Source organism: Podarcis tiliguerta, assembly GCF_965153285.1.
Source record: "Podarcis tiliguerta genome assembly, chromosome: 8".
In the NCBI taxonomy this organism is placed as follows: domain Eukaryota; kingdom Metazoa; phylum Chordata; class Lepidosauria; order Squamata; family Lacertidae; genus Podarcis; species Podarcis tiliguerta.
Genome location: NC_139541.1, coordinates 8,508,405 through 8,536,103, shown reverse-complemented (window position 1 = coordinate 8,536,103; position 27,699 = coordinate 8,508,405). Strand labels below are relative to the sequence as shown.

Here is a 27,699-nt window from a genome sequence, read left to right as displayed (position 1 = left end):
GAGAGAGCTCAGCTCAGTGCCGAAGTGCAAGCTTTGCAGGCATGGGCAGAGTATTCCCTACCCCCTGCCCTGACTGACCGATCTGCAGTGAGCAGTAAAAGGCCCCCATGGCCAAGGGTGCAATTTCCAGACATGTTTTAGGGTTACCCATGAAGACTTTGAGGTTGAGGAATGGGAAATGCCCCAAACCCAAATTGGGCTGATGGAGCATTGAGCTTTTAGGACACCTTGAGTGGTTTTGCCATTGACCATACTCTCCCCCTCTTCTCTCCCTCCTCCTCCTCCTTCTGCAGATGGAGCATGACTCCCCCAACAGTGAATGCTTATTACTCCCCGACCAAGAATGAAATCGTCTTTCCTGCTGGGATCCTGCAGCCTCCGTTCTACACCCGAAGCTCCCCAAAGTACGAATGTTTCACTCTCTTTCTCTCTGTCACCCCACACCCAATCAGATATTCAGTGTTTGGCAAGGGAGGGGGAGGGCATTAACACCCCTCCCAATTCAGCCTCACTGCCCTGAGCTTCAGGAAGAACTCCAGCAGGGATTGGTTGTTGTTTTTAAGTGCGGCTGTAGGGCTGGAAATAAAGCGCTATGGTCTCAGAGATGATGGACGGAGACCAAAATACCTTTAGAGGCCTCTTGCATCTACAAAGCTTAAACTGGGCACCACAGTTGTAAGGAGGATATTGACAAGCTGTAACCAAAAGGGTCTGGAAACCAAGCCTGATGAGGAACGGTTGAGGGAGTTGAGTACGTTCAGCCTGGAGAAGAGAAAAAGGGGAGGCGATAGGATAGGCATCTTCAAACAGCTAAAGGGCTGTCACATGGAAGATGGAGCAAGCTTGTTTTCTGCTGCTCCAGAGGGAAGGACCCAAACCAATGGATTCATACGACTAAGGGATGAAATTCTGACGTTAGGAAGAATTTTAACGTTTTTAAGAGCTATTCAGCAGGAGAATGGAGTCTCTCAGAAGGTGAAAGACTCTCCTTCACGGGAGGTTTATAAGCAGAGGTTGGGTGGCCATCTGTCAGGGATGCTATAGTTGCAATTCCTGCATCGCAGGGGGTTGGACTAGATGACCCCGGGGGGTCCCTTTCCAACTGCACAGTTTCATGATTCTAAGGTGTCTTCCTGCCCGGCCTCTGTGCGAATCAGCCTACCAGCTCCCATTATTGTTACTCAGATTCATACGCCCTGCTTCCCAGCATAATGCCGTCAGAGCAAAATTAGGGCAAGATAAAAATTATAAAAACAATGCTACAAACTCCAAAAGGAATAAAATATCCTGGCGGACTCCAAAAACACCAGAACATTTTCCATCAGTTATGAAATCAATCTTCCATAAATGACTGGGGTCACATGTCAGGGGAAAGCCTTCACTAGCATATTTTCGGTAGGCCCATCTGTGCGCCACATGAGCCTGGTCCTTGTTCCTCGGCCCTTTCTGGATGGCTGTCTTCCTGCCAAACCAGTTCCCTCACAGCCACCTCCATTGGTCCAGTCAAATTCCACAGCTCTGCCTCCCCAACTCAAGAGGTAGAATGTTGGTGAATGTGCCTTCACATCAGAGCATTTCAGCCCATGGGCTCGAGCAATGGGGCAACTGCAGTCAATTTTGAAGCTTTCGTTGTACAAACCGTACCTCGCACCTGGCTGGGTATGTGTGCGTGTGGTCCAGGGAAAGAAAGTGTTGCCAACCGCTAGAGAAGGTGGCTGAGAATCAGTGCCAGATTTACGTATAGGGCCCCACTTTCTTGGGGGCCCCCAAAAAATTTTAAGAGGGAAAAACTGGATGTACATTTCCAAAATATAACATAAGTTCAACAATTACTTTGATAAAATACAGATTTTGTTATGTGCAAATGGCTTTAGATACCTATGAGGTCCATAAATGACCATATAGTATATAAGGTAAAGGTAAAGGGACCCCTGACCATTAGGTCCAGTCGCGGATGACTCTGGGGTTGCGGCGCTCATCTCGCTTTATTGGCCAAGGGAGCCGGTGTACAGCTTCCGGGTCATGTGGACAGCATGACTAAGCCGCTTCTGGCGAACCAGAGCAGCACACGGAAATACCGTTTACCTTCCCGCCGGAGTGGTACCTATTTATCTACTTGCACTTTCACGTGCTTTCATACTGCTAGGTTGGCAGGAGCAGGGACCGAGCAACGGGAGCTCACCCCGTCGCGGGGATTCGAACCGCCGACCTTCTGATCGGCAAGTCCTAGGCTCTGTGGTTTTACCCACAGCGCTACAGCAACAATTTGTTGTTGACAAAGGATAGCTGGACATATAAAGGGCCCCGTTACCTTTAGTAGCTTAGGGCCTCATCAAACCTAAACCCAGCCCTGCTGAGAATCAGCATTGTTGAGAAAAGGGCAACCCAAAAAGCTCAGCGGTGTGGAGCGACTCACCTATGAAGAAAAGTTGCAGTATTTGGGACTTCTTGCAGGGGCTCTCAAGCTGTGGGTCCCCAGATGTTGTTGGACTACAACTCCCATCATCCCTGAGCTCTTTATCTTTGCTAGGTAGGGGTGATGGGAGTTGTAGTTCAACAACATCTGGGCACCCACAGGTTGAGAAAGACTGGCTTAGAGGAAAGTTATTCAAAGTTATTCATGGTGTGAAAAAAGTGGAGAGGGAGAGAAAAGTTCTCCCTCGAAACCGCTAGAGCTGGTTGGGAATCCAGTGAAGCTGAATGTTTGGTACAGGTAAAAGGAAGACCTCCTCCTTCACGCAGCGCAGAGTTAATCTGTGGAACTCCCTCCCACAGGAGGCAGTAAGGGCCACCAACCCGGGTGGCTTGGAAAGAGGATTAGACAAAATCCCGGAGGAGGAGAAGGCTACTAGCAGCAATGGCTGTGCTGTGACTCCACAGTTGGAGGCAGCCATGCCTGTTGCCCGAAACCGCAGGAAGGAACAGTTGCTCTTGGGCTAGAATTCTGCTTGCAGGTTTCCCACAGACATCTGGTTGGCCCTGTGAGAACAGGATGCTGGACTAGGTGAGCTGTTAGTGTGATCCAGCAGACTCTTCTTATGTCCTTATTGTTTGCAGCATAGAATCATAGAATCATAGAGTTGGAAGAGACCACAAGGGCCGTCGAGTCCAACCCCCTGCCAAGCAGGAAACACCATCAGAGCACTCCTGACATATGGTTGTCAAGCCTCTGCTTAAAGACCTCCAAAGAAGGAGACTCCACCACACTCCCTGGCAGCAAATTCCACTGTCAAACAGCTCTTACTGTCAGGAAGTTCTTCCTAATGTTTAGGTGGAATCTTCTTTTTTGTAGTTTGGATCCATTGCTCTGTGTCCGCTTCTCTGGAGCAGCAGAAAACAACCTTTCTCCCTCCTCTATGTGACATCCTTTTATATATTTGAACATGGCTATCATATCACCCCTTAACCTCCTCTTCTCCAGGCTAAACGTGCCCAGCTCCCTTAGCCGTTCCTCATAAGGCACCGTTTCCAGGCCTTTGACCATTTTGGTTGCCCTCCTCTGGACACGTTCCAGTTTGTCAGTGCCCTTCTTGAACTGTGGTGCCCAGAACTGGACACAGTACTCCAGGTGAGGTCTGACCAGAGCAGAATACAGTGGCACTATTACTTCCCTTGATCTAGATGCTATACTCCTATTGATGCAGCCCAGAATTGCATTGGCTTTTTTAGCTGCCGCGTCACACTGTTGGCTCATGTCAAGTTTGTGGTCAACCAAGACTCCTAGATCCTAGTTCCCCTGAAGCCAGCGGATTGGGGCTGGCTCCTCCGTGGAGCCAACAAATGTACTTCTGACTTACGGCGGATGCTTGGGTCGCGAACGTGATCTGTGTGGGATGCGTGTTCGCAACCCGCGTCTGCGCACACGCGGGTTGCGATTCGGCGCTTATGTGCATAATGTGATTTAGCACTTCTGCGCATGCGCAGCTGCCGAAACCGGGAAGTAACCCGTTCCGGTACTTCCGTGTTTCGGCAGTCCACAACCCAAAAGAACGCAACCTGAAGCGGACGCAACGTGAGGCATGACTGTACTGACATTTTCTTTCTCCCTGTAGGGCACTGAATTTCGGTGGGATTGGTGTGGTCGTGGGCCATGAACTGACTCATGCTTTTGACGACCAAGGTCAGGGCCGCCTATCCTCCATCTCTTTAATTCATCTTCTAGAATTTATCTTCCTCCTCTCCACCCCACCCCCCACACGCCTTTTTTTTGCTGCGGTGTTTGCCACTTCGGGCTGTTTCATTTTTAAACCCTTAGCGAACTTCTTGCAAACGGTTGGATTTTTCTTGCAAAGTAAACTTATGGGGCAGCACTTTTCCTGGGCGTTGCTTTAAAAAGTAACAATAAGGATCACTGGCAGAATCCGAGACCAGGGAGAAGAGTCGCTGGAAGAAGATTGGAAAAAATTTAAAGTATATTTACAGAAAAATTGCAAAATTAATGAATGTTAGAAGAATACTGGAATGAAGTTATATGGTTTTAGCAGAAGTGTTATTAAGATTATATAAAAATTGATTGTTAATGGGCTAAAGTGGAAAATTTAAAGTTAAACTGTGTTAAGATAAATTATAGAACAAAAATTGAGAAAGAGGGAAAGGATTTGCTGAACCAGCTAATTTGAACTAGAATACAAAAAAGAGAGGCGCGAGGAAGTTGAGGAAACAAGCAAATGAAAGATAAAGATATGAAATTTGGATGTGTTTTTAAATGTTTTTGTTTTTTCTTGTTTTGTTGTACTGTTTTTTCTTTCTATTTTTGATGTATTGTTTGTTAAATTTTTTACTGTTTTTTCTTTTCTTTTTTACCCTTTTTCTTTCTGTAACAATTAAACATTTAATAAATATTACTTTAAAAAAAAAAAGTAACAATAAGGATCTATAAGTAAAAGTTTACAGTTGTATATAAGCATACAAACATTTGATTGTCGTAACATCCAAGTACACCCCACCACACACATGCAATTAGTACATAAAAGGATATTTAAATGTTCTCAAATTATTTCGTTCATTCCACACGGCAGAGTATTGAGATGGGGGCGGCGGCAATATCATTCTGTGCGTTTGGTTGCGATTTACGCATTGCAGAGTGTTTGACTAGATGGCCCCGGGGGGGGGGCGTGTCCCTTCCAACCCCACAATTCTGTGATTCTTTTTACTAACTTCCTTGATCCTTGCAGGCCGGGAGTATGACAAGGACGGCAACCTCCGCCCCTGGTGGAAGAATTCGTCAGTGGAGGCCTTTAAGCAACAGACCGAGTGCATGGTGGAACAGTACGGCAACTACACAGTCCACGGGGAGGCCATCAATGGCAAGCACACCCTGGGGGAGAACATCGCCGACAACGGGGGACTCAAAGCCGCCTACCGGGTGAGACTCCCTCAGGCCTTTCAATCAGACTTTGGGAGCTGTGGGGTCTTCTTTGCTGCAGCTGCAGAAGCTGCCTGGCAAAAGAGGAGCGGGGATGAGGTTGCCAAGTAAAGCTGTTGTTTACCGTCCCCGTCCCCCCGCAGAAAAACCCCAAAATTGATATGTGAGTCTCAAGCCCATAGAGAGAAAAGGCCAAGGCCACTCGCTTAGAGCACTCATCCCAGTTTCTCACAAATAGTCTCTAAATTGAACACCGCAGCTTTGTGTCTCTTCCTCTTCTTAAAAAATAATGGTTGTTATTAATTTTTTAACTACAAGAACAACATCGTATTTGCAAAATACAAGCTGTAAAACGCCGAAATTGGAATTTCCATGCGCAATAACTGATTTGGTGTTATATTGGCTTAAATACAGAATCGTTAAAAAATGGCAAACTAATCAAACCACAAATAATATGTAAATCACAGTGCACGTAAAGAATGAGGAAAAAAAAACCCAAATGCAGTGCAAAATCTTAAAATAAATAATGCTTTGAGATGGAGTGAATAAAAATAATCAAACCTTAATTCAGAATAACTATAGCACCACCTAGTGGTATTAGAGGTGTTATTTTTTTCCCCCACAGGGGAGCCTAGGTCATCAAAGAAGGGTGGGAGAGGTTAGGAAAGTTGTGAGCCGCATATTACAAAGAGTTGGTGCCAGAAGATTGCCATGTTTGGCTATTTTCATAAAATCTGCAAAGCCAGCCCAAGTTGCAGTAAAATTGTCCTTGTGCAAATCTCTGTTTAGTCATCAGTTTTTCTAACACTGCAGTCTGCCATAATACTAATTTGTACATAATACTAATTTGTAACATTTACTCCTTCCAGGTTCTTTCAGGGTCTAGCTGTAATAATTCTCACTTCTTGCACAAGCAAGTTTAGCAGGTCTTTGTTCTGTAAATCCAGTCTATAGCTGTGGTTCCCAACCTTTTTTTGGCCATGCCCCACCTAAAAGGTAAAGGGACCCCTGACCATTAGGTCCAGTCATGACCGACTCTGGGGTTGCGGCGCTCATCTCGCTTTATTGGCCGAGGGAGCTGGCCTACAGCTTCCGGGTCATGTGGCCAGCATGACTAAGCCGCTTCTGGTGAACCAGAGCAGCGCACGGAAACGCCGTTTACCTTCCCGCTGGAGCGGTACCTATTTATCTACTTGCACTTTGACATGCTTTTGAACTGCTAGGTTGGCAGGAGCTGGGACCGAGCAACGGGAGCTCACCCCGTCGCGGGGATTCGAACCGCCGACCTTCTGATCAGCAAGTCCTAGGCTCTGTGGTTTAACCCACAGCGCCATCCACGTCCCTATGCCCCACCTAAGCATCTCTAAAATCCTGATCCCGCCCCACGCCATTAACATATAATTCTTACTATTCAAAAAGTGAGCTATTCACATGGAGGAAGCCTAAAAGGCCATTGACTGTTAATAACTTATTCTCAAATTGTGCCCCCCTTAAAAATCAAATTGCCCCCTGTGGGGCATGTGCCCCACATTGGGAGCCATGGGTCTATGGGGAAAATATGTATAAGAGCTAAATGTGGACTAGGCGTTAATTGCTGTGACTATTCCTGTAATCTAGCTGTAAGAGTCAGGAGGATGTATGATAAGTCCTGCTGGGTCGGGCCAAAGGGGGGCCCATCCAGTCCTGATTCTTGTTCTCACAGTGGCCAGCCAGATACCCATTCTGGGAAGCCAACAAACAGAGCCGGCTCACATGAGCAACTCTCCCCTCCTGCAGTTTCCAGAATCATTGCTGCCTCAGACCATGGAGGCAGAACATAGGCATCCTGGCTAGTAACCTTTGATAGCCCTCTATTCCATGAATTTTAGGGACGCGGGTGGCGCTGTGGGTAAAAGCCTTAGCACCTAGGACTTGCCGATTGCATGGTCGGCGGTTCAAATCCCCGCGGCGGGGTGCGCTCCCGTCGTTCGGTCCCAGCGCCTGCCAACCTAGCAGTTCGAAAGCACTCCCGGGTGCAAGTAGATAAATAGGGACCGCTTACTAGCGGGAAGGTAAACGGCGTTTCCGTGTGCGGCTCTGGCTCGCCAGAGCAGCGATGTCACGCTGGCCACGTGACCCGGAAGTGTCTCCGGACAGCGCTGGCCCCCGGCCTCTTGAGTGAGATGGGCGCACAACCCTAGAGTCTGTCAAGACTGGCCTGTATGGGCAGGGGTACCTTTACCTTTTTTATTCCATGAATTTATCTAATCATCTAACCCTCCAAGTCAGTGGCCATCCCTGCCTCCTGCAGCAGTGAGTTCCATAGTTTCAAACTTGCGAAAAAGTCATTTCTTCCTGAACCTTCAGGTATTCTGTTTCCTTGGGTGGCCCTGAGTCCTAGCGCTACGAGATCCACTTTCTCCACTCTATGAGTAATTGTATCATGCCCCCTGTTGCTCTCCCTTTTTTCTACGCCCCCCCCCCCCGCCCCAATAAAGCGGGTGTTATCCCTTTCCTCCCAGGGAACTTGCTCCAACCCTTTGATCGTTTTGGCTGTGCTTACCTGAGCCTTCTCCAGCTCTATGGCATCCTGTTTTGATTCGCTTTTCCCTCCTCATCTTCCAGGCTTATCAGAACTGGTTGAGGAAAAATGGAGAAGAGGAGACTTTGCCCACGCTGGGCCTCACCAACTACCAGCTCTTCTTTGTGGGGTTTGCCCAGGTAGGTCTGAGTGTCCCATTTTGGAGGTGGGTGGATGACGGCATGCCTGGGCTATGTTTTGTCTCTGGGTTTGATGCTGCAGACAGAGAAGGCTTTGACTAACTATATGCAGGCCTCTTGACACCTGAGATGTATGGATATATATATATATATATATATATATATATATATATATATAATTTTTTTATTGATTTCCAAGAAAAAAGAACATGTATATTTTTAGGACCCATCCTATTTTTGTGCATGTTGAACAGTTTATTCATGCTGTATTTTATATTGTTGTAACCCAAGCCTGGAATTAGTTGGAGGCTGTCTTCTGTGCCCTCCAAGACCTCAAGATCATTCTTGGTCATTAGAAGAAAAATGCAAATAAATCATTACCTAGTTAGCAAACCTGTTGTACCCTGCTTCATGACCTTGGTTGTATCCAATGCTTTTCCTACTCAGAATAGGCCCATTGAAGTTGGGGAGCATGACCAATTTAGGCCTATTAATCTCAGTGGGTCTGGCCTAAATAATACCCCTCCCCCACCATTAGTAATATCCTTTGGCTTCACTGGGTCTTGTCTGAGTAGGACTAGCGTTGGATATAACCCAGGGTCATTTTTTGCAGTGGGTCTGCTTTGAATTAATACAGTGGTACCTCGGGTTGCAGACGCTTCAGGTTACAGACTCCACTAACCCAGAAATAGTACCTCAGGTGAAGAACTTTGCTTCAGGATGAGAACAGAAATCGTGCGGCGGTGGTGCAGTGGCAGCGGGAGGCCCCATTAGCTAAAGTGGTGCCTCAGGTTAAGAACAGTTGCAGGTTAAGAACGGACCTCCGGAACGAATTAAGTTCTTAACCCGAGGTACCACTGTAGTTGGATACAACCCTTAGCATGGATTAAAACTCAAGATTTACAGGAGCCGAAAAGTAACTCTGATTTACATGAAATAATACATCCTGTTGAATATTATGGTGGTACTTCACATCCCAGTGATTTACAAATAAACACTTTCCCATAAATTTGCCCTCCTTTCAATAGCTCATCTCTCCATGATAATAATGGGATTCTCGAGGATTTCCAAGATGCTGTTCTCTCTCCTTACAATGCCTTGGGTGGTAGCTGATGTTACTCGAGAGTAGAACCACTTAAATGAATACTCATGGCAAACTCAGTCCCATTAATTTCAGTAGGTCTACTGCTGCATGGTTGACAATAATAAAAACATATAACCAAAACCATATTTTAAAAGTTTAAAAAAGCAGACCATAAATTAACCATTGTGGAAGGATGTCTTCCTAATTGCCTGCAAAGGCCTGGCAGAATAGAAAGGTTTTCAGCAGGCATTTAAAAAATTGGCACTGAAGGCGCCTGCTAAAATTCCAGAGGTTGAGAGTTCCACTGGGCTGTGCCGACAAAACTTAAAGGCTCAGTTTCTCATCATTGTCAAGCGAGCTTCACCAACTTGGGGAACAACCAACAACACTTCTGTGGGTGATCTCTGCAATTGAGCTGGGGGCATAAGACTTAGCTGGATGTGCGATTCCTCTCTCCTTCCAGGTCTGGTGCTCCGTCCGCACCCCGGAGAGCTCTCATGAAGGACTGGTCACCGACTCTCACAGCCCCTCCCGCTTCCGAGTCATCGGGACCATCTCCAATTCCCCAGAGTTCTCGGAGCACTTCCGGTGCCCACGGGGCTCCCCCATGAACCCGCAGCGGAAGTGCGAGGTCTGGTGAAGTTCCCCAAAGCCGAGGAGAGAGAAAAGGAATGGGATGAACTGGAGGGCAGCCCCGGGGGAAACACAGCAGGAGGGAGTGCCCTCAGCCTTCCTCCACACCTAAGAGGCGCCCCGTGACCTTGGGACTAGCTCAGCGCTCTGCGATGGCTGGGAGGGGTCCCCAGCCCTCAGCCCAAAGCACCACCCCATTTGACCCACTGTGAAGATGTCCTCTACTCCGGAACCAATTGCAACGGTGTCCCCCTTTGCCTCTCACTTTGCTAAAAGTGCAGAAGTCTGCACGCATGTCTGTGTTTCAGATGCACTGACTTTGGGGTGGGGATAAGGTTGTGCTGTCTCCCCCCCCCCCCCCATATGCAGCGGGGGGCGGCACTGGCTCTTCGCCACCATAGGCTTGGAAGTTCTTGCGTCATTTTTTCCCCCCAAAAGGGGGAACCACCCAAATTTTAAAAGAGAACCCATTTTGGTCACATCTAACAAGCGCCAACCCTCTCTGTAGACAGACATACACGTCCATACATATGTATAAGTTTTGTGCGCTCACATACACATGGTAAAACTTGTAAGATATTTCTGCGGAATTTTTATTTTTTTTTTAATCTTGCAGAACACTGGAAAGTTCAGGGAAAATGTATTGAGTTGAATGGACTGGTATATTTATTGCGTGTGTGTGCAATTCTAGGTTAAGGGCATTCTGCTTAAAGCTGAGAGGCAGGCTACAAACCTCCCCCATGGCTCATCTCTCCTCACCCCCAGTGTCTTCTTAGGAGGAACGGGTGCGGCTCATTTCCACGCAGACTCTCTTTTTGCTTGGGAAATATTCTGGGGCCTGGCTTCTCCAAAACCCTTTCCTTCCTGGCAACACTGTTGACTTTCCCAATTGAAATCCCAGACCTCTGCCCTGGCCCCAGGTGCAGAGCAGGCCACATTTTCTAAAAATGCTGCCTTTGGGGCTTGGGGCTTCAATCTCCAAGCTAAATCTGAGAGATTTTCCAGCAGGAGAAGCATGCCACAACCTACCAGCCACCGTTGGCAGCCTTTGCACCAGGAAGATGAGCTGCCTTGCAGAGAAATGTCCCCATCACAAACTCGAAGATGCACCTCGAATGGTGTACCTTGTGTATCAAGACCCCAGCTGACGTGGGCAGTTTCAGTGCCGCTGAAGAAGTAGCCCCTGAAAGTCTTGCTGAAGTACTGTATGTCTTTGCTCAGCCAAAGAATATGCCTGTATTGAGTCTGGAGCCGAATCATCTGGACATTTGTACACATAACCCCAAGTAATAGAAATTTTAAAGGCTTGTTAGGCCCACGGACCTGCAGCTGACATGTTCTCCCTTCCTCCCCCCACCCCCTTGTGGCCTTAATAACTTAATTAAGGGTTACCGAATTTGAAAAGGCCCCAAATCCTGGCTGTTTGTGTGGTGACAGCAAACTCCACAGCCAAACTCTTGCAGGCATCTAACTGCTTTTGCTTTACCAGTGCCCTCCACCACTGTGAACTCTCGGGTGCTCAGCAGCTCGACAAAGGCACAAAACCTGGAGCTTTCAGCTGTGGACAGGTGTCAGGACTGCAGAGAAGACTGTCTGCCTCATGACAAAGCCATTTTTTATTGGACTGAAATACGGCGGTCGGTTTCGGAGAACCCTCGACTGGTGGGACTTGGGCAGTGATGCTCCCGCGCTTGCAGACAAACTTCCTTGAAGAAACAGAGCTTCCTGGGACTTGTGAGCTGCCCGTCTCTCCTTCCAGACTCCCTGCAACACTGTGGGGCCAGGAGCCCTTGCAATCCCAACTCGTATGCTGAACTTCAGGCAGGGAGAGAAGATGTGCTGTACCTCCTTTTCTAGGCAAGCTTTCTTATGCCTTGAATTAAACAGAGGAGGGGAGAGCTCTGGTATTGCAAATTGCAAACCCAGGCCTCCCCAGCTCCACTACAAGTTGAGATGCCTTCATTCCAAAGAGTCAGCAAGACTATGCTTGCGTAGTGATTAGTGGTTTCTCTTCATCTTTTGCTCTTGAAGAAGTCCATCTTGCGTGTATTTTTGGCTTGTGTGTCTGTCTTTACTTTGTCTGGTGAGCCTCCTGCCCTGAGGACGGGCGAAACGGATCAGTTGGTTCGCAGCCTCCCAAACTTTGTAGGCTTGTGGAGTCCCCACTCTTCATTTCCTGTGGAAGTGGCTGTCCATCATTTGGTACCACGACTCCAGGAGGACCTGGGGGTGCAAAGGGATAGCCACTGAGCTTCTGGGGCTCTGGGTACAGCAGCAGTGTCCCCACTTCCTGTCCTCAGTCTGTCTTGTGGTGGGCGGCCTTGCAGATGTGCAGGTGGGGAACATGGTTGCTTGAACTCTGCCCTGCTGCAACACATGGGCTGGAGTTGAGAAAATGAGTGAGTGTGAGCTTTATCTTTGCGGTGGGGAAATGCCTTACTCTCAACATGCGCTTCTAGTGCCTTAACAATGTTGGAGCAATCCTCCCACCAGCAACATCATGCTCTTCCTGGGCCAAATCCTGCCCTGCACCAAACAATGAGCCCTGCAAGCACACAGTAAACAAAGATCCAGCAGGTATTGTACTGATCATGCCACCTCTGACATCTTGCCATCTTGGACTTGAGGAAAGGGTGCCTTGGACGCTCTTCCTGATTTCCCCAAGCTCCTGTCTGTCTGTCTCCCTTCTCCCCCCCCCCTTTTCTCTCTCCCCGGAGACCTTTCCTGGTGACCAAAAGTGGTCTCTTTTTTGCTGCTTGGGACGAGCACTGATCCCTTGATGCCATTTTGTTCAGCTGCCTTCTCCCACCACTGAAGGTAAGGAGAGGGTGCCTTTCCATCACCTGTGCAGGGGAGAGCGAAGAAGGAAAACCACCCCAGGGTTTTGTTCTGTACCCCTTAACAGACCCCGCTTTGTGTGGTGAGAGCACAGACCTGCTCTTGAACCCAGTGCTGCTGCTGCTGCTGCCGCTGCTGCCGCTGCTGCTGCAGCCGCCATCCTTCCCATTTTGGGCTGCTCTCTTCCTCTTCTGGTTTTCCTCTTGGATCCCTCCTCTGCAGAGCAAAAATGGTTCCATTTGTGTAATCTGCTTTTAGTAATTGGACCCAAGAAGAACGCGAGCTGATCGCTTCAAGATGGTGCAGCAGATGTTTTAAGAGGGCTGGGGGCGGGGAGACCTCCCAATGGAAAGAAGGAAGACCACCACCACCAAAAATGTAGGGCTTGTGATACCCTAAGGGGGCTTGCTCAGCATCTGGGAAGGCTTGTAGCCACTGAAAAAGGGAAATATTAGGAAATTGTTTTCTTCGCGCCAGACAAGGCCAAACTTATTTCAGACTAGGGGAAGGTCTGGGAGGAATATTGTGGTATTTATGTATGGACAGGATGGGGGAGAATATAAGGTCTGGCTGATTTGTTCTTTGTTGTCACCTTCCCTGCATCTTCGGAGATTATTGTAATTTTGAAATAAAAGCTTTTCTTGGGTTTTATTAATTTTGGGAGTTTGTGTGTGTGTGTGTCCCTAACTCTGCTTTTGACTATCCCCTATCTCCCACCAAGGTTCCTATTTCCCCCTCACACTATTTGTTATTTGTTCATTAAAATATCTACACTTATTGAACAGTTTTGAGCAGTTTACCACAATAAAAAAACGCAAGCTCTAAAACCTGCAGTATAATAAATTCTTGCCTATTAGCCATTTATAATGGTCTCTGCTTACCTGGGAAACAAGCAATAGAATTCTAGGAGGTGAATTTTTCACCATTCTGGTTTCTTCATCCTTGCTCTCAGTCCAGGCAGAGGCTGGTATGTCACAACTGAACAGTGACTTGAACCCAGATCTGCTTAACTAAACAAATACTCTCCTTTCAGAATTGCCTTGCGCCGTTTCCAGTTTGGTTAGAGTCAGGGCAGACCCACCGAAACTAATGAACCTCAGCTAGTTATGGCCATTAGATTACATTACATGGACTAGTATTGGGTACAACTCTTGGTCCACAAAGGCTGGTTCAGATCCACAAACAGTAGCAGGTACTAATGTGTATCATTAGTAATCTTTCCCAGACTGCTTGTTTATCTTGTTTCATGATCTCTTCATACGCCACCTTAGGGGGTCTTTTTATACTTGTGTATTTTGTTCAATTTCTTATCCGTCCTTCACAGCAAGGCCCAGGACAGGTCACGACTGTAAAATACACAGAGAACGGAGAAAGCAATAAAAGTGTAAAAGCAATTAAAAGCAGTTCCATATAGTGTAATAAAACAAGGAAAATCTTGTATGTAAAAACAATGCAAACATTAGAAAACCTATTCCACCTATAAAAACAAGAGTTATTCCAATACTTACACAGACTGGGAAGAGGATCTCCATTTAAAAGGTTTGTTGAAAGAGGAAGGTAACCAGCAGATGCCTGAAAGTTAACTAAGCAAAGAGGAAGAGATGAAGCAGGTATGTAAATAAGTCTTGCTAGAAGTGCAAAAATAAATAAATTTATTAAAAATAAATTTAAGGAACTGCAGAAAGGGGGAAGGAAGTCAAGTTTTGAAATGTCAAAATGATTGTAAAATTCAATGGTTTCACACAAGTGAGTTACCATTTGAATGCAATGAGTGTGGAAATGGCTTCAATCAGAGTGGACTTCTTACAAAACATCAACAAACTCATACAGGGGAGAAACATATAAGTGCTAGGGAAGTAGATAGAGGTTCAGTTGTCGTGGAAGTCTTACAAACCATCAAAAGACTCCGAGGGGTAAGAGCTGCAAGACTGGAAACTCTACAAGCCATCAATTAACTCAAAGAAGAGAAATGGTTTAAATAGAAGGAGCGTGGAATCTGCTTTGGTTATTATGGAATGCTTTTCCAAAACATCTACTGACTTCCATGGGGTGGAACCATTTTCTCTGAGTTGACACTTTTTTTTCAGGAAATCAATCTTTTTTTAAAAAAAAAATTCTAAAATTAGTGAAATGTGTGAACCTGAAAAGTTATAATAATAATAATAGTAGTAGTAGTAAAAGTAAAAGGAAGAAGAAACCTGTCCATTATCCAACAGGAAAGAAAGGGGACTTAGAAATATCAAAATGGAAAAGCCACTAGTGTGAACCCAGCTGGCATCATCTGCTCAGTTGTCACCCTGGTTAAAACACCAGCAGGCAATTTCACACTTCATCTTGGGGCCGGGGGAATGTTTTTTAGCATCTCTACAGGAAATACAGTTTTGAGGTGTGGCTTGCACACAAATGTCACAATTGAAGCACTTCCAAGATGGAGTCTCTTTCGTCAAGCATGGAGGAGGCTCGGGCAAGAAAGAGTAGAGGCCTCTGTAGAACCCAGCGAAGGCCTACTGGGGCAGTGCTGCCATGGTAACAACACTACTGCCAGCCAGTGCTGGTAGTGGTCTACAGGCCTTGTGTCCCAAAGTGACTCTGAATGTTGCAGCTGGCTTTACCTAAAAGTTGGGCCTTGGACTGGTCAACCCAGCCTTTCTTAATAGTGGGGTTGGAGAGCTGAAAAAAAAAAAATCATGTATTTGGTTTCAGATAGTACATGGGTTGTTGTTTAGTCATTTAGTTGTGTCCGACTCTTCGTGACCCCATGGACCAGAGCATGCCAGGCACTCCTGTCTTCCACTGCCTCCCGCAGTTTGGTCAGACTCATGTTAGTAGCTTCGAGAACACTGTCCACCCATCTCGTCCTCTGTCGTCCCCTTCTCCTTGTGCCCTCCATCTTTCCCAACATCAGGCTCTTTTCCAGGGAGTCTTCTTTTCTCATGAGGTGGCCAAAGTCTTGGAGCCTCAGCTTCAGGATCTGTCCTTCCAGTGAGCACTCAGGGCTGATTTCCTTCAGAATGGATAGCTTTGATCTTCTTGCAGTCCATGGGACTCTCAAGAGTCTCCTCCAGCACCATGGGGGCAGGTCTTTTGTTAGGGGTGCAGAACCTCAGTTTGTTATGTATTTTTGTTGATTTTTATTGAATGGGTGGGGGCAGCTGCCCTTCCCTGCCTTCCCCCCTTGGCTATGCTCAGGTATACCTTTTTCAACCGTGGTGCCCCTCCTTACAGAATACCCTCTCAATGGTGCCATACTTAAGCACCAGGTTAAAGTTATCGGTCTTTTCCTGACTTATTTTGGTCTCACCTTTCCCAGATTTCATTAAACTGTTTTTGTTTTGTTTCCTATTATGTTGGTTCTACCCTGTGTGCCAATATTTGTAAGCCACCTTCAAGTTCCCTTTTTTTAAAATTGGGAAGTGAGATATGAGTATTTTAAGTAAAGAAACAAAATTCTCTGCCGTCCCCTTCTCCTTGTGCCCTCCATCTTTCCCAACACCAGGGTCTTTTCCAGGGAGTCTTCTCTTCTCATGAGGTGGCCAAAGTATTGGCGCCTCAGCTTCAGGATCTGTCCTTCCAGTGAGCACTCGGGGCTGATTTCCTTAAGAATGGAGAGGTTTGATCTTCTTAGTACATGGGTAGAAGAGTCTAAAAAACCCAGGACACACATTTTCACGGCCCTTTAGCAGCTATGGTGGCTCATTTACCAGAAGTAATGTATTTAGCATTAACTCTGGAAGTGTATACAATCTGGAGTGGATTTGGAGTGAGGCCTCAGATCTTGACTACGTTGACTCATACATTTGAATGCAGAGGATGTGTCCCTTATTGTACAACCATAGCCTGCTTTGTGCTCATGATGGTTTCAGGGCTGCCCTGGCCTGTACAGTGTTGAGATATCATGGAATCGTAGAGTTGGGAGGGACCACAATGGTCATCTAGTCCAACCCCTTGCAATGTCACACACATGCGCAAAGGGCCCCCCCAATCCTGAGGGCAACCGGGCGTCACCGATACACGCTGCCCTGGCTTCTGCCCCAGGGAGGTCACTTTGGTGCTGCTCACGCAAGAGTTGGGCTTCACCCCCAGAGATGCACTCCGTTGTCCCTGGAGACGGATGCCAACAAATGCACTATTATTGCACCAATGCAATAGAGTGGTACCTCGGGTTAAGAACTTAATTCATTCCGGAGGTCCGTTCTTAACCTGAAAGTTCTTAACCTGAGGTACCACTTTAGCTAATGGGGCCTCCCGCTGCCGCTGCGCCTCCACCATGCGATTTCTGTTCTCATCCTGAAGCAAAGATCTTAACCTGAGGTACTATTTCTGGGTTAGTGGAGTCTGTAGCCTGAAGCATCTGCAACCCAAGGTACCACTGTATTAATTCAAAGCAGACCCACTGCAAAAAATGATCCTGGGTTATATCCAACGCTAGTCCTACTCAGACAAGACCCAGTGAAGCCAAAGGATATTACTAATGGTGGGGGAGGGGTATTATTTAGGCCAGACCCACTGAGATTAATAGGCCTAAATTGGTCATTTCTGGGTTAGCGGAGTCTGTAACCTGAAGCATCTGTAACCCGAGGTACCACTGTACACGTGTCAACATGCGTGCCTGTCCAGAGCAGCCCTAAGAGATGCCAGGATGTTCTGGTTTCATCTTTGTCTTGTATTTCGAGCAGCAAACACTAGAGGTCAGGGCAGCCAAGGAATGCCTCCAAATGCAAGCTTCTGCTGTCTGTCAGTTGCCCTGATGCAGAAAACCTTGGCATTGCTCACAGAGACTTTAAATGAGAGGGGAGCACCCATCTCTTTAACCACCCCGAATGGTGATGTGCCAGGAAGTCAAGATTTGAGCCGCCCAGGCAGAGGAGATACCTTCCATTGGTCTCCTTAACCTGGAGGGCAACAAACAGAGATCTCAGTGGTGTTTCTGGTCTTCTTGGGTCCGAAGGCTGCAAATTGCCTTTCCCCATGCAATGCCCATTTGACGACTTCAATCTGCAGAACTGGCACATGACACTCGTTGCACATTTGTAAGAAATCAAAATTATAGTGTGGCAGCACCCACTCTTTTGGAATTCCCTCCCTATTGTCACGGCAGTATTTTTTAGCACTTTGTTTAAGCATGCCTAAGCAGGCATGTGGAACGTTTACATGCATTTTAATCTGGTTTTTAGTTTATTGTAGATTGTCATTCTGCTTTGAAGGTTCGAAACAATTGGTCTTCAGCTTTATTTACTGATGATTTCATCGTTTTATTCTTTTGTGTAAACCATGCTGTGGGTTTTAAACAAAAGCAAAAAAAACGCCAGCAGCCACCAAGCTATATAAACTTGTCTTAAATGAAATAAATAATAAATCCATGCTGCAGTGATGCTGAAGACTTCATAGCAGGCATGACTCTGATGGATGCCCAAAGCTGGTTTTGGTTTTCCACATTTGCTGTTCTTTAGAATTTAGACCATCCAGCTAAGAAAATAATTCAACGGCCTCTGTTTTCTTTGACGTCGAGGGTGTACAGGGGAATGACAAGGGAGGCTTCTGCCCTGAAATCAGATGCAGAGAGAAGGAAGACGGCGGTTGAAGGTACAACAGGGAAGGAATGTGGGATTGCCTGGAGAAGAGGAGGTTAATGCCTGGAGAAGAGGAGGTTAAGGGGTGATATGATAGCCATGTTCAAATATATAAAAGGATGTCACATAGAGGAGGGAGAAAGGTTGTTTTCTGCTGCTCCAGAGAAGCGGACACGGAGCAATGAATCCAAACTACAAGAAAGAAGATTCCACCTAAACATTAGGAAGAACTTCCTGACAGTAAGAGCTGTTTGACAGTGGAATTTGCTGCCAAGGAGTGTGGTGGAGTCTCCTTCTTTGGAGGTCTTTAAGCAGAGGCTTGACAACCATATGTCAGGAGTGCTCTGATGGTGTTTCCTGCTTGGCAGGGGGTTGGACTCGATGGCCCTTGTGGTCTCTTCCAACTCTATGATTCTATGATTCTATGTTTAGTAATGGACGTTTACCTTCAATAGAATGGGAAATCTTTCTCAACATAGTGTCCTCCAGAAGTCTTGGATGACACCCTTATGCTCTGGGGGTGCGTGGGAATTACAGTCCATAACATCTGCAGTGCACGAGGTTTGGGCAGGCTGCAGTTGGGGAGGATAAAATGACAACTGGACCAAGTTAATTCAGGGTGGAATTGTGTTGTTGTGGAAAGAGAGTTAAGGAGAAGGTATTAATTAAACCCTGAGGTGTATTGCGAACTTAAGGCTGTCTCTGATCACCCACAGTCAGCAGTTACTTGGGAATGGGGGAGGGTCAAGTTTTTCCAGGTCTAGCCCCCCCCCTCCTGTTTTGTCCTCTGGTTTCTTGACCTACTGCAACCTTCAGGGAGCAGATGTTTTGGACTACAACTCCCATCATGTGCTGGCTGGGGCTGATGGGAGCTGTAGTACAAAACATCTGGAGGAGACCTGTTCAGTGACGGCTCCTGTGGTATCTCACACGCCTTCACCAACTATTGCAATTACCTGATGCATGTGGAGTGTCCGGTGCCAGAGAAAGTCGCGCTCCATCTGTGGAGAGGCATTATTTCCTATTCCAGCTTCCAGGACTGAATGAGTCATACAGTCAAAAACAGATCAAAGATTTGACCCTGGTCTTGCCTTTGGGGCCAGACCCCAACTCCAGTCACTTAATTCTCCCTTCTCATCCCAGGGGAGGGTTGCTGTGGTTACTGGGACACTAAGGAAATGCACTCTGTGCATGTTCACAGGTTATATATTTATCCATTACAGTATCACATATTTAAAGGAGGAACAGCTGGGCTTTCTGAACTGCTCCTGGGGTTTAACCCGAGCTCCAGTTCTGACATATAATGGCTCCCTTTCAGATGTTATCTGGTTGGCATCTTTCTGTCTCGGGATGCAATGTCCCTTTGGGGGTGAAGTCAAGCCGTTGGGAGGTTGCAGTGCCTGCTGTGGCTGTAGAGTCCGATATGGGAGCACAAAATCTACATTGCCTGTTCAGCAGATTACCAGATTCAATGGACAGAGAGGTACTAAAGGTAATTTTAAATTCTAGACTTAATGGTCTTAGCGGGCATGGTGGGGGCTCCCTCTTAGAGGGTGACGTGTATTTCTTTGGATCAGGCCAAAGTGGGAGCATCTTGCCTAGCAGTGCGCTGCATCTGATCTTGGAGGTAGCACATGAAATCATCATTTGGGAAGCTCCCTGGTCAAGCATTTCCTCTTGCATGCAGAGGGTCCCACTTTCAATCCCAGGGAGCATCCCTAAGTAGGGCTGAGCAACCACCTCCACCCTGAAACCATCTGGAGCTACTGCCAGTCAGCATCAACCTTAGTGAGCTAGAAGGACCACTGCTCTGTCTTAATTGGATCCACTTTATTTTTGTAGTTTTTAAATTGTTTGAAATGGTTTTTAAATGCCATGTAGTGTTGTTTTAATTGTTGTCACCTGCTCTGGGACCTTAGGGTGAAGGCTGGATAAGAAACTGGCAGTAATAATATATATATATATATATATATATATATATATATATATAAAATATTTATTAGTTTTCCAACAAATTGAACACAAACTACAAAAAACCAAAAAAGAAACAACATACAAAAATACAATACAATACAAAAAAACACTACAAAACACTAGCATACAACTAACAAAACAAAACAAAACCCATTTAAAACACAATCCAATTTCAATATCTTGTCTTTCTTTCACTAATTTCCACGACCTCCTCACACCTCCCTTTTTGTATTCCACTTCTATTGTTTCAGCAATTCCTTTCCATCTTCCTCTGTTTTCTATCCGTAATTATCTTAACACTTTCTAACCTTATTTTTCCCTTTAATGCTATAATAATGCTATTTATACTTAGTTCCTTATAACATTTCTACTAAAGCCATATAACTTCATTCCAACATTTTTCTAACATTCACTAATTTTACAGTATTTCTGTAAATAGTCTTTAAACTTTTTCCAGTCTTCTTCCGCCGACTCTTCTCCCTGGTCTCGGATTCTGCCAATCATTTCCGCCAATTCCATGTAGTCCATCAACTTCATCTGCCGTTCATCCCTGGTGGGTAAATCTTATGTCTTCCAATATTTCACGATGAGTATTCTTGCTGCTGTTGTTGTATACATAAAGAAAGTTCTATCCTTATTTAACATAACCTCCAATATTTATCTGATCAAAATATCCCATTATCATCATTTTATTATTTATAGCCCACCTATCCGACTGGGTTTCCCCAGCCACTCCAGGCAGCTTCCAACATATATAAAAACAGAATAAAACATTAAACATTAAAAATAAATAAATCTGACTGTTGATTTCAGGGCTGTGGGTTCAAGCTCCACATTGGGTGAAAGATTCCTGCATTGCAGGGGGTTGGACTAGATGACCCTCGCAGTCCCTTCCAGCTCTACAGTTCTACGTATAAAGGGCTTCCTTCAGACGTCTTCTAGAGGATGTATAGTTACCGTATTTTTCGCTCTATAAGACGCACCAGACCACAAGACGCACATAGTTTTTGGAGGAGGAAAACAAGAAAAAAATATATTCTGAATCTCAGAAGCCAGAACAGCAAGAGGGATTGCTGCGCAGTGAAAGCTGTTCGACAGTGGAATTTGCTGCCAAGGAGTGTGGTGGAGTCTCCTTCTTTGGAGGTCTTTAAGCAGAGGCTTGACAACCATATGTCAGGAGTGCTCTGATGGTGTTTCCTGCTTGGCAGGGGGTTGGACTCGATGGCCCTTGTGGTCTCTTCCAACTCTATGATTCTAGGATTCTAAGAGGGATCGCTGTGCAGTGAAAGCAGCAATCCCTCTTGCTGTTCTGGCTTCTGGGATAGCTGCGCAGCCTGCATTCGCTCCATAAGACGCACACACATTTCCCCTTACTTTTTAGGAGGGAAATAGTGAGTCTTATAGAGCAAAAAATACGGTACTTATCTCCTTGGCTCGGGGGTCGTATAACTCATTTATCTGGTGAAAATAGGGATGCCTGACCTAAGGCAAAGCGGGACATTCCAGAATTAAATCAGAAACTGGGATGGCTTCTGTAAATCAACTACTGCCAATGGAAATTAGGGACACTTGGAGGGTCTGTAATAATAATAGCAGCAGCAGCAGCAAAAAATCAAATGAAATGAAATGAAATGCAGCTCTGCTGCATGGGCGGGAGTCTGGACCTGCCCTAAAGTGCTGCCTTTAGGGTACCACCGGGGGTTGGACGCCTCCGAAGCAGAGAGGCTGGCGAGGAGCGCCGGCTTTCCGAACCTTCCCGAGCAGCCGATGTGGCTCGGCACGAGCGGGCGAGCGACGTACGAACAGAGCGGCCGGAGTCGGCTTCCCCGAAGATACCCGAGCTCGGAAGCCTACAGCGCGCGGGCGCCTCCCCCTCCCCCCCCCCCACCCCAGCGCGACCCGCGACCCGCGACGCTGCTGTGGCAGCCGGAGGAGCCGAGCGCTTCCGGAGCTTGCCGAGCAGCCGAGCGCCCTCCTTCGTCGCCCGTCGTCGTCCTGCCGGACTGCTGGAGGCGGCCGCCAGCGCCATGTTGGATGCTCCGCTCCGTCCGTGAGGAGAATCCGCCGGCATCGCCCGCCCGACACCCGCCCGACGCCCGGGAGCCGCTCCGCCGGGGCCAGGGGCACCGAAACCCGCCGAGGGCGGCGGCCCTATGAGCGGCGGCGCGGCCTGAGCGGCCCCCGCCCGACCCTTCGCCAGCCGAGCAGGCAGGCAAGCAGCCGCAGGAGCCGGCCGGGCGAAGAAGAGCAGCGGCGGCGGGAGGCGGCGGCGGCAGCGGCGCGGCAGCACTTGAGGGAGGCGGCGGCGGAGGGAGCAGGCCGGCCGCGTTGTCACGGAGACCGGCCGGGGGTGCTGGCCCGCCGGGCTGCCCCCGCCGCCGCCGCCGCCCCGCCGCTCCCCGCCCCCTCAGGCAGCGGCGGCGGCCGCCCCGCCGCCGCCGGCCTGGTGGTGGCTCCGCTTGGCCATGAGCTTACCGCAGAAGGCGGCCCTCAAGCCCGGCGCGGCGGCGGCGGCGGGAGCGGCCACGACCCCGGGGACCCCCTCTGGTGGAGGGGTAGGGCCCGGAGGGCCGCCGCCTCCCGCTGCTGCTCCTGCCCCGCCGCCGCCTCCAGCAGCAGCGGCAGCAACCGGGCCGCCGCCACCGCCGCCGTCCCCTGCTGCTGCCGCCGCCGCTGCTGCTGCACCGGCTGTAGGAGCGGCGACGGCGCCTCCTCACCCCGCCAGCATCAGGGCTCTCCAGACACAGCCGCCCCAGCAGTATCCTTTGGCACCCATGGAGGGGCATGCATCGCTTCTCCATCCACCCGTCCATCCTCCCTTCCCCCCCAATGAGGGGCACGCGTGTAGCCAGGAGGAACGTGTGGACTTAGGAGGAGGGGGGGAATATCTGTGTGTCAGTCATGTAAAAACGGGTCCACTTGTCTGGAGGATCGTCTGAATGTGTGGTGTCCTCTCTCTGGGAATGTGTGGATTTATGAGGGGACAAAAAGGGGTAGGTGTGTCATCTTTTGAAGAACCCGTGTGTAGCCAGAAGGACTTTGCCGTCTGTGGGGGAATGTGTGGATTTAGGGACTTGGAAGCGAGGAACGGTGTAGCCTGGGTGTTGTGTGTATGTTTCATATATGGAGAGCTTGAACTTATTTCGTGTAGATGGAAGGAAAAAGGGAACAGGAGCATCTCCTCTAAGGGGTCGTCAAGGAGCTGCTGCTAAAGATGGATGAGTGTGCAGGGGAAAGAAAAGGGGGCACTAGAGAGAATGTAGGGGGAAGGAGATTAGAATAAGGTGTGGGGAGGTCAGATCTCTTCCCTTAAGGATGGAGGCAGCATGGAGTGGTTTGTGTGTGTGTGTCAGGGGTAGGTGGGGAGGACGGAGCTGTCCATCAGACAGTTTCAGGATGAATGTGTTGTGTGTACCTCAGAGGTGAACTGGGGGAAGGAGCAGGACCCAAACTTGTGTAGGCAAGAGGACAAACCTCTTCTCTACCGGAGGCCCCTCAGCATATGAAATATGGGTGGTGGGGGATGATATTACACATGCCCACCCTCTTTATTTCTCTGTTAGAAAGGAGGGTCCTCTCCCACACACTCTTGCCTGGCTGAGCCTCTCGGTGAAAGGGCCAGCATTTTTTATGTTCAAACAAAACAGGAAAAACAAATGTTGATGTCATATACAGGACTAAGGCAGCTGTGCTACAGTTTCTCTTTCACTTTGTAAGAAAAGGAAGGGCTCTCTTGCCTAGAGAGGAGGCGAGTTTTGGGCATGGCTCTTCCTCCAGAAGAGGATCCAAGAGGGTTGGCTTGGAGGGGAAAGTATCCTTGCTTTGTTTTTGAGGGAGACCAGTGTACATGTCTGTGTGTTTTACAACAGGAAGGGGAGGTGATGGATGGTGGATGGGTGGAAAGGGAATCCCACCTGCCAGGAGTTGGGCCTGATGCCTCTGTTTTTGTGCTGTAATACTCCTTTTTAATGCTGAAGAAGAGAGTTTGTTATTCTTTGCACTTGCCAAAAAAGTGCAACTGTAAATGTTGCTCCCCAAGTGTGCTTATGCTGAGATTAAGACCACAGTCCTTTGGAATTTGGTGGTACGTACTTCTGAGTGTAGGCATGCATGGGATTGGGTTAAAAGTCTGCTTGTTTGTTTTTAAATAAGAATTTGTTTGATGTAAACTATGAGCAGATTTTTCAGTTTTGTTCTTCGATTATGAATGTGAAGCTAGGATAGAATTTTTTTTAGGCATTGTTCTCTGTAAAATCTAGTGTTGGTGGGTTGGTGGAGTTGATAAGTTTATATAAAATGTGTCCATTGAAATGGCGACCCTTAGGAAAGAGCATTTTTAACAAAATGTGTTTAATATTTGCTGCTAGGACAGGAGTCTTATGAGGTAAATATTGCAGGAATTAGTTGGAAAGTGTGTGTATTAGAAAGGAAGGTATATAAATGAGAAATGGGTGTGCAATGCATAGAAGGATTTGTATGCATGTGTTAAAGGGGAGGGTTTTTTTGTAGACCAGTGAAATTAGATCTCTGGGAATATCAAAATATTTGATGAATTGGAGAAAACCTCATCCTCTGGATTAATGCCTGTGGATGGTGTCCAGAAGTGCTGGTTTTGCTTTGTCAGCAAGGTCAGCTGATGGTTCATAACAAAAGCAGATTTTCTCTTTATTGTAGGGACAGACTGTAACAGCTGTGAGATATTTACCTAGAACTTACTTCCCTTTCTGGCTTATCTACTGCTGGTTGAGGTAGGCACGTCAGACCTTATTAAAACCTGTAATTCTGTTGGCTTGCTTAACTGGATTTTTACTGAGTATGGTGCTGATTGTCAATTTAATTTTAATTCACGGAGTTCTTCAGATTCTTGTGTGGTACATATATAGTTTTACCAGTTCTCTGGTATTATTGGACAAATTGTAATACAGTATGTGGAAACTTCTTTAAAAAACCACATAGAGTAGCACTTGCCTTAAGTGTTGCTGCTTTGAGTTAAATCAGGGCAAGTTTCTTAGTTTTGAGTGCCTTGCCAAGGATTACAGTGGGAGTTTTGGCCTGCCTCAAGCAATTGAAGTGTATGCTGGGTTTGTTTTTGTCCAATTTCTACTGGATTTTCTGAGCACACTTTGTGGCTGGAATGCAACACCTTTATGCCCAATAGCTATGGTAGTTAGCTTCTGCTTTCCTGGCTCTAGGGATGAAGCATGAACACACAAAACTTTCCAAAAGCACTATTTTCTTGTAGTGAGTAAAGTATTAAAAGTGCATTTTAATTTTCCAACGTCTGTGACTGTCAGCTTAGTGTGACTGGGGAAGCTGGCCCTATTCTTTGCTGGAAAATGCTTTCACTTGTAGTAATTTTTAACCCTTAGCTTAGCTGTGCCCTCCATCCATGCATACTGTCATTGAAAGAAAAGGAGACCGGGTGCTTTTCTGGTCATTTAAAGAGGTGGCAGGTTTGTGTAAAGAAACCTTTTGGAAATGCAGTAGTGCTTTGTGTGGCAAAGTATAGTTGAACCTTTCAGAACAGGATATATATTGTAAGAGGGAGCTGCTAAAATATTACATATACATGTATATATAAAGTAGCTCAGTTTGGGGACGGGCCTCAGCTCAGTGGTAGAGCATCTGCTTTGCATGCAGAAGGCCCCTGGTTCAATCCCCAGCGGCATCTCCAGGTAGGACTGAAAAAGATTCCCTGCCTGAAACCCTAGAGTCAAGTGCTAGAAATTCGCTGGGTGCCAGGTGCATTTTGCGACTTAGTGTGGGTCCAATGCAACCTTGTGCAAGATCTCTGGATGCCAGGCTGGTGACTGACAATCTCCATCGGACTGCCCTGCCCCTCCTTTCCTAAGCAGGTAAGCAGAAGAGCTTATTTACAACAGTTTTAAACCATCTTTTCTTCTAAGGAGTACATGACTCACCCCCCCCCCACTTCCTCAGTTAATCCCTGCAACGACCCAGTGAGGTAGGCTAAAAGGCTGTGACTGGCCCAAGGTCATCCAGTGAGCTTCATGACTGAATGGGGATTTGAACTCTGATCTCCCAGGTCCTAGTCCGACACTCTTAATTGCTACACCGCACTGGCTTCCTAGAGTACTTCTGCTATGGGCAGGTGTATAAATTAAGTAGGTATATAAATATGGGGAAAGCAAAATGCCACTTAGAGAGCGATCTGAACTATTTTCCTTGAATATTTTCTTTTATTTTGGATTTTTTTATTTGATGTTTTAATGTGTTGTAAAGTGCATTGAGATTTTTTTCCTTTAAAATATAAAGTGGTGTAGAAATGCAGTGAATAATAATTACTATCATAACAATAAAAAATATAATAATAAGCACCACTGAGGGTGGGGAATGGCGCTTAGGCATTCCGTTGTGGCAACTGCAACCTAGAGTTAAAGTGCCATTTGGTAATAAGGTTATGTATCACTTCAGAGCTTCTGAGGTTTCTGCCTTAACGTTGAAAGAGGCTGATTTGAGTTGATGCAATTTGACTTGTGAACAAAAAAACAAATATTAGAGTCTTTGCTCTGTTGTGACTGCGCTGTTAACCTCTAGGTTAGATTACTGCAACAAGTTATACATGGGGCTATTGCTGAAGACAGTTCAAAAAAGTCAGCTTGTGCAGAATTCAGTGGCCAGGTACCTTATCAGGGCAAGACAGTTTGAGCATGTAACACAAATCCTGATCCGACTGCACTGGCTGCCAGTTAGTTTCTGGGCCCAATTGTTCCAGGCCCAATTCAAAGTGCTGGTTTTCACTTATAAAGCCTTAAACAGCTCAGGACCAACATTGTGCCCTCTAGATGTTGATAGACTACAACTCCCATCATCCCTGATGGTTAAAATGCTGGTCGCTGGAGCTGCTTGGAGTTAGAATCCAATGACATTTGGAATGCTTCTCTGCTTTAGAAGCTTTAGAAGCAGATAATCCATATATAAAAATGAAGGACCTGGAAAAAGAAAGAAGCTAGTGGCCCCTGTAACAAGCCTCATCTTTAACCCCCAGTGCAAAAACAGTTCTGCATTGGGGTGGTTGGATATTGAGAAAATAAATGTCCTGCAGGACAGGTGAGCTTTGAAAACTTACATGAGATGTGACCTTTAAGAGCCTTTTGATGTGCATTGAACTTGTGTATCAGGTAAAAGAATCTGCTCCTAATGTTATCTCCTCCTGTTCCTTCCAGGCAATTCAAAGGTTACCCCCTTTGAGCTTTTGGATTCCATTTAAATCTTTGTGTTTAGAGCCTGCTGAGTGCATGCAAAATGATACCTGATGGACCTTAGGCAGCAACAGTTAGTTAACAGGTACAGAGACTCAGTTCAGGCATAGCTCCAAGTTACGTTTTGTGATAGTTTCAAACCCAAAGGATGGGTTAGGTTCTAAGCATGTAACATATGCACTTTCTGCTTTGCTACTAGTGGGTGGGTGTGCCGCCCTACGTCTTGCTATAACTGCCTTGGTAGCGTTAATGAAAGGAACTTCTGCCCTGCGAAGCTTATGAAGCAAACCCTTCTTTTCTTCTTGCACATTT

At 46.9% G+C, this 27,699-nt stretch overlaps 2 protein-coding genes and 1 long non-coding RNA gene across 12 annotated transcripts in view; 2 read left to right on the top strand and 1 right to left on the bottom strand.

The window, feature by feature from the left end:
- The window catches only part of ECE1 (endothelin converting enzyme 1), a 73,551-nt gene extending 60,276 nt beyond the window's left edge, over window positions 1–13,275 (top strand). For 5 of the 6 annotated variants that reach the window (XM_083453888.1, XM_083453891.1, XM_083453890.1 and 2 more), the window contains 5 exons: window positions 294–404; window positions 4,053–4,120; window positions 5,175–5,365; window positions 7,970–8,065; window positions 9,613–13,275. In XM_083453888.1, coding sequence (XP_083310014.1) covers window positions 294–404; window positions 4,053–4,120; window positions 5,175–5,365; window positions 7,970–8,065; window positions 9,613–9,789 — 643 coding nt within the window. In that variant the 3' untranslated portion in view covers window positions 9,790–13,275. Of the gene's footprint in view, window positions 1–293; window positions 405–4,052; window positions 4,336–4,860; window positions 5,366–7,969; window positions 8,066–9,612 lie in introns of all 6 variants that reach the window. The other variant, XR_014514471.1, reaches the window with a different exon arrangement.
- Window positions 10,373–14,253, bottom strand: LOC310683996. Its single transcript, XR_014514636.1, has 2 exons — window positions 14,129–14,253; window positions 10,373–13,966 (listed from the first exon to the last, which is right to left on the bottom strand). It is a non-coding gene; the product is annotated as an uncharacterized lncRNA (long non-coding RNA).
- An 8,523-nt stretch (window positions 14,254–22,776) lies between these two features.
- EIF4G3 (eukaryotic translation initiation factor 4 gamma 3) overlaps window positions 22,777–27,699 on the top strand; it is a 76,340-nt gene continuing 71,417 nt past the window's right edge. For 3 of the 5 annotated variants that reach the window (XM_083453627.1, XM_083453624.1, XM_083453586.1), the window contains exon 1: window positions 22,777–22,922. The gene's annotated coding sequence lies outside the window, so the exon portion shown is untranslated. The remainder of the gene's footprint in view (window positions 22,923–27,699) is intronic. The other 2 variants (XM_083453629.1, XM_083453628.1) reach the window with 1 other exon arrangement.